This window comes from Dipodomys ordii, unplaced genomic scaffold (assembly GCF_000151885.1).
Source record: "Dipodomys ordii isolate 6190 unplaced genomic scaffold, Dord_2.0 Scaffold134, whole genome shotgun sequence".
Lineage (NCBI taxonomy): Eukaryota > Metazoa > Chordata > Mammalia > Rodentia > Heteromyidae > Dipodomys > Dipodomys ordii.
The window spans coordinates 1,580,548-1,586,887 of record NW_012267350.1 but is presented as its reverse complement, the minus strand read 5'-3'; the positions used below and the strand labels follow the sequence as shown (position 1 = coordinate 1,586,887).

At 40.6% G+C, this 6,340-nt stretch overlaps 1 protein-coding gene across 1 annotated transcript in view; it reads right to left on the bottom strand.

The window, feature by feature from the left end:
- Positions 1 to 5,601, bottom strand: part of LOC105996648 (chromosome unknown open reading frame, human CXorf36) — a 43,463-nt gene extending 37,862 nt beyond the window's left edge. Inside the window, exon 1 of the mRNA XM_013030840.1 lies at positions 5,326 to 5,601. Within this exon, the coding sequence (XP_012886294.1) occupies positions 5,326 to 5,558 (233 nt within the window). The 5' untranslated portion in view covers positions 5,559 to 5,601. The remainder of the gene's footprint in view (positions 1 to 5,325) is intronic.
- Between the last annotated feature and the right edge of the window lie 739 nt (positions 5,602 to 6,340).

Sequence of the window (6,340 nt, the reverse complement as noted above, 5' to 3'; positions counted from 1 at the left end):
TCTTTCTTCTGTTTTCTTTCTTCTGTTTTCTTTCTTTCTTTCTTTCTTTCTTTCTTTCTTTCTTTCTTTCTCTCTCTCTCTTTCCTTCCTTCCTTCCTTCCTTCCTTCTTTCTTTCTTTCTTTTTTAAAAAAGTGATACAGGAGCTTGAATTTAGGGCCTCATGCTCTTACTGAGCTCTTCATGGCTGGCACAACTTGAACCACACTTCCACTTTCAGCTTTTTGCTGGTTAATTGGAAATAAATAGACTTTTCTGACTGGGCTGGTTTCAAACAGTGGTTCTCAGATCTCAGCCTTTCAAGAGCTAGGATTATAGAAGTGAGGCACTAGCCCTCAGCTAGTTGTATCTCTCTAGATCATCCTTTTGAATTGAGATAATTAGTATGACTGAAGTAAGGCTGGTTAAATTCCTCACTGCATTCAACAACAAACAAGGAAGATCACAATTTCTCAGAGTAGGAAGGAAGTCTCCCAGTCAATTCCCTAACTTTCTCAACATGGAGAGTGGGGTGGTTATTGTGGGAAAGGAGACAGAATTGGATTTCGAAAGAAATGTTCTTTTCCCTTGTGGATACACAGGCCTTCCTATGTATTTCTTGCCTCTCCTCTCTTCTTTATTCCTTAGCTCTGCATGGAAAGCTGACAGCACCCAGTATCTTTTGAAAGCCTCAGGACTCATACCACTTAGTATAGTTTACCATGTTCCTTCTGTGCTCCATTACCTTTTGTTGTACTTACAAGTTTGGTGTCCTATCATGCCATTGACTAATTACTAGATCAGTTGTATTCTTTTGGTCCTTCTTAAATATTTCTAAAATGGTGCCTCAAAGTGCTCTCCCCTATACAAATACTAATCAATCAAATCCTGGTAGATGCTCCCAATATGGCCTTTCAGGATTTTATATATATGTATATTTTCAATAGGAAGAGTATCCCGATGAGGCATATTCAATTTTCTGGCTTCCTTTAATGTTTTCATTCAGGATGTAAAAGTCAACAGGGAATGCATGCGAGAATTGTTACAGAAAGCATTCCAATTTTCAGTGTTTAGTGGCTGAGTATGGGATGGAGAGGACTCTGATATATTACTAGCATTCTCACCAAAGAAGAGGTAAAGGAAAGAAGGCAAAGCCACGCTCATCTACCAGCATATTCAGCATACCCTGCCAGTCCAGAAAGGCCCTCTGCTGTTTGCATTCCAGCATTGTATAGTCCTTAATGAGATCAGGGTGGAAATGCTCAATCAGACTGAGTTAGAACATTGTAGCCAAACGACGGAAACTTTGGGATGGACTTTTTTTCCCCCTGAAGTATAATGAGAATCATTCTTAAAAGTGTGTAAGCAGTTCAGAGAGGAGATCAGCAAGAACAAGAATACATACAACATTAGAAAGAAAAGCAAAAGGGTGGCTGGGCATAGCTCAGTGATAGAGTGCCTGCTTAGAATGCATGAGGCTCTGGAATTCCATCTTCAGTAGCCCTCCTCCTCAGAAAAGAGACAAAGAAGCACAGTGAGACAATTTAGCAAAGAAGAAGAACAAATGGCTGATAAACCTGAAAAAAATGCTCAAAACTTAGAAATGAAATGAAAACTAAAAAAATTAATATTAAATGTCAGTTTAAGTTATTACTATTAATATATTTAACACACAAGTTATAAAGATAACATGAAATATTAATACAGTTACTATAGGAAATACATACATACTATTATTTTATTTAATGTCTTTAAAATTTACTAAATTTATTAATTCAATAGATATAATTTAATATATGATTATTTTATTTTTTATTTCCTTTTTTTATTGTCTTTAAGTAGTTGTACAAAGGAGTTGTCATTTAACAAGCAGTTTATGAACACAATACATTTGACTGTCACCCCTTTCAACATTCTCACTCATCCCTCCCCTACCCACCACTTTTCTTAATTTTGTAGGATGTATATTGAATTTGTAACTGCTTCTCCCTCTCATTGTTTGTATACCCTTTTCCCCTTGATCCTACTCCACCCTTTCAAGTACCCAATTCCTGGTGTATATTTTGTTGGGCTTTCACTTTGCCTTTCTAAGGAATTACACTATTTAAGATCTCCCTTGAATCTACTATATTTCAGTTAATACATTTGTATATACTTATATATATTACCCAATGTGTTTACTTACTTAAGTTTATAAGCTAAACCCAGCTTCTACACATAAGGGAAAACATGCATCCTTTGTCTCTCTTGGCCTGATTCACTTCACTTAGCATAATTTTACCAGGTCTTCCCATTTCTTTACAAATGATACAATATCATTCTTTCTAATAGATGAGTTTGTGTGTATGCAAGAAGTAAATTTTATTGGTAGAAGTATGCATCTGAAGATGGATATACATCCAAACTATTTTAAATTTTTGACCCAAATATCCTACTTGGAGGAGTTTTCACAGTGAGTCCTGGCTATTCAGGACTGATATCTGAGGATTGCAGTTCAAAGCCAGCACAGGCAGGAAAGTCTGTGAAGCTCTTATCCCCAATTAACCACCAGAAAACCAGAAGTGGAGCCATGACTCAAAGTAATAGAGTGTTAGCCTTGAGCAAAGCAGCTCAGGGACAGTGCTCAGGCCCCAAGTTCAAGCCCCAAGACTGGCACACAAAAAAGAATTATTTTACAATGTATCAAGAAGGATGATAATCAAGTCTTGTGAGATTTACTCCCTGCCTCTCTCTCCCTCTTTGTGCTGGGGATGAACACTCAACATGGACAGCTGCAGCCCTGAGCCTTCCTGCCTAGTGTTTTCCTGTCTAATGTTTTCCTGTATGTATCTGCACATTTCTCTTTCAGGCACACATGGGAAATAAATTACAAGGGAGGTGAAGTAATATCCTGAATTCTATGGAACACAAATCTAGAGAACTAGTTTCTCAATTTGTTTAGTAACCTGCCTGAAGAGAAAACCCTCCTTCGCTGCTACTTGGTGAAGGAGGATGGAAAATCAGACTTTTTTTTCAGTTCAATAAATTTATCTCTCTCCTCCTAGCTTAAAACACAGCCTTATTCCCATTGCTTTCCTTCCTGCAGGAGTTACCATCCTGCTTGGTTCTCTTCTCATTTCCTAGATAGGAAACTTGGAGTTCACATTCAACATCTCCACCTTTATTTCCTCTTACATCAAATTAGTCAACAAACTGTTATGGCTGAACAGACTCATATCTTTCCTGCTCCACTTCCATCCTCAATGACCTCTTTAAGACAATGAGAACTAGTCCCACAATCTTGTCCCACCTGCACACTGCTTTCTATGAGATCTTCCAGAAACCCAGGCCTCATTTTCCCTACCCCAGCTTCACCCTTTGCGTGCCATAAAGCTATTCCAGTGGGGGACTCTTCCCACTTTTCCTCATTCAAAACTGCATATACATACATACATACATATATATATATATACATATGTGTGCTAACACTCTTTTTTTGGTGCATAATTGGAGATCAAAGTCTCACGGATTTATTTTTGTCTAGGTGGCTTTGAACTGTGATCCTCAGATCTCAGCCTCTTGAGTAGCTAAGATTACAGATGTGAGCCACCAGCACCTTGCAAAAAGTGCCTTACAAAGGGTTTAGGAGGGAAAAAAATTCTTATTACCTGCATAACATATTCTCTAAAAAATTAGCATTTTTCAATTTATATTTTCTATTTTTTCTGCTGAGTTAATTTAGTTTAGTTAATCATAGATGCGTGGTTAATAAAGATTGGTTATAAAATCATTGTTGATGTTTTTAGCTTGATCATGGAACTTTCAAGCATGAGGTAGGTTGTTAGGGAAGGATGGAAGAAAGGATTGTATATGAAGAGGAGAAGAGGAGGGGGTAGAATGCAATAAAAATTTAATGTCTATCTTACAAAATTAAGAAGAGTGAGGAATCAGTGGGTAGGGGAGGGACAGATGAGAATGTTGAAAGGGATGACATTAATCAAGATGAATTGTATTCATAAACTGCTTTGTTAGAGGGTAACTCCTTTGTACAACTACTTAAAGGTAAGGAAAGATATTTTCAAATAATGACAGGTTGTAAGAAAAAGGAGCTTTGGTACCGAAAAAGCTAGAAACCATTGGCCCACAGGTTAGTGTCTCAATTCCTTGGCATGGCTTTCAAGGTCCTTGGTCACACCTCTATAGCTATCCAGTGCTCTGTATACCAACCTCTTATCATGTCTTTCCATACTTTTGTACCTTTGCTTAAGCCACTTCTGCCTGATCTCTAACCCCTCTCATGAAATTGTTTCTCTTTTACGGTCTTGCTCAGAATTCCTCCCCTGAAGAAAAATCCTTTCCTGACCCATTTGGAATTAATGCCCCCTCCCTGGGGATCCTGGAGGTCCTTTGCCCTGACCTGCATCAGACCAAACCTTTTCTCTTTATTTGCAACATGGCTTCCTCCTTCTGATGCACTACAGGTCAGTGACCACAATTATAGTGAGCATCATCACAGCATATTCTTGGTCTGGCTTTGGTAAAAGCTCAGTGACTGTATGTTGAGAAGGTTTTGCAGAGTGTGGTGGCATCCTTGGGTGACAGCCATTTGTATTGCAATCTACTAACCTCTGATTTCCCTCTGATCAACATCACACAGCAGAAAACTTGTTCTGAGACTTTGGAGTTTGGATAAAACTGTTCTAGGTTTGCAAGAAAAACTGAGACTCTTATCTCCAATTATTTACTAAAAAAAAAAAAAGGTCAGAAGTGGAGCGGTGGCTCAAGTGGTAAAGCATTAACCTTGAGCAAAAGAGCTAAGGGACAGTGTCCAGGCTCTGGGTTCAAGCCCCAGGACTGGCACACACACACACACACACACACACACACACACACACACACACACACACACTCACACACACAAACTGTCCTAGTTTGTATCCCAGACCTGCCACTTGCCCTTGGGCAAATCCTTTCCTCTTGCTAAAGCAAGAGGTACAAATTACTAGCACCAAGGATGACTACAGAGGTTTGTTAAACAGTAAGATTTCTAGAAATTTTAACCTCTCCCCCACCTCACCATGAAGAGTAAACTTGAAAAACAGCCCCAGACTACTCTATTCATAAAAAAAGAAAACTTTCAAGTTTTCATTTCAGATGGAACTTTGAATTTAGCATTTAGGGTTAGAAGTTGGAATCAGCCCTTGTACAACTACCCATTGCAATGTCAAACCATCACTGTCATTAACTGGTTTTGTTTTCTCTCCCACCCAAGCAATTACATTCCATTGCATTTTCAACAAATTCCTGGACATCTTCACATGAAAGGTACAGAATTTTGCCCCTTAGCATTGTTTGATGGAGATTCTGACCTTATTTCTTCTTTAAAGAACTTCTTGCAAATAGATGTCCCGATGCAGGCATTGCATTTATCAAGACCGAGGAAAGTCCTTCCCAAATTGTAGCTGGTTCTGACTCGGGATACCAGAGAAGGAGGGGGAGATGCTGGCGAGGAAAAACAGCTCACGACTGACACCACCAACAGCAGCAGAACTTGCCAACCTGGATGGAGAGCAGCCGCCTCAGGCCCCAGCTGTGGGTCCATCCTGGGCTCTGTGCTGTGGCTATGGCCTCCAGCTGCGGCCTCCAGCCGCTCACTCAGGGCTACACAAGGGGCAGGGTTTGGCAGGAGAGGAATCTGTCAGAGGCAGTTGGTTTCAGGCCTCTGAGCCCATCCCACCCTCCCAGGTTTCTATCTGAGGATGCTGAGGACCTTAGGGCTAATGAGGCTGGACGGGAGGTAAGGAAGTCCATGGAGGATGCTGATAAAGACCTTCCCAGAGTCCCTCTTCCTTTGCCTGGGGTGGCTGCCACAGCCTGGGGAGGGGCTCAATGGCAGATTTCGGGAAGGACAATGGCCACAGCTTCCCAGAGTGGTTCTTTCAACAAACACAGGATATCCCAGCTGCACAGGAAAGGTTTATGCAGGATGTGTGTCTGACCTAGGTTCCACCTGGGAGTTTCAAAGAATCCTGAAGGCCTCTGCCCTCTTCTGTTTTCATTCTGTGAATATTTGCCCCTTTGGAACTCTCTCCCTCTCTCTCCCTCTCTCTCTCTCTCTCTCTCTCTCTCTCTCTCTTCCCCCCCAGGCTGGATAATCTGCCCTGTCACTTAACCAACCATACCTCCCCCACTTTTATGCTTCAATATAACTAGAGATTAGTGTGCTGGCCATTAAGTGGCACATTTAACACTGATTGGAAAGGTCAAGGCTTTTTTCTGCAGCTTAGGTAGTCAAAAACTCCATGTTAGTCCATTTGCTCTGAGAAAAAGAGAAGGGGAAAAATTTAGTGGCCTCTATGACTTGATGAGGGCAACAGAAAGAGC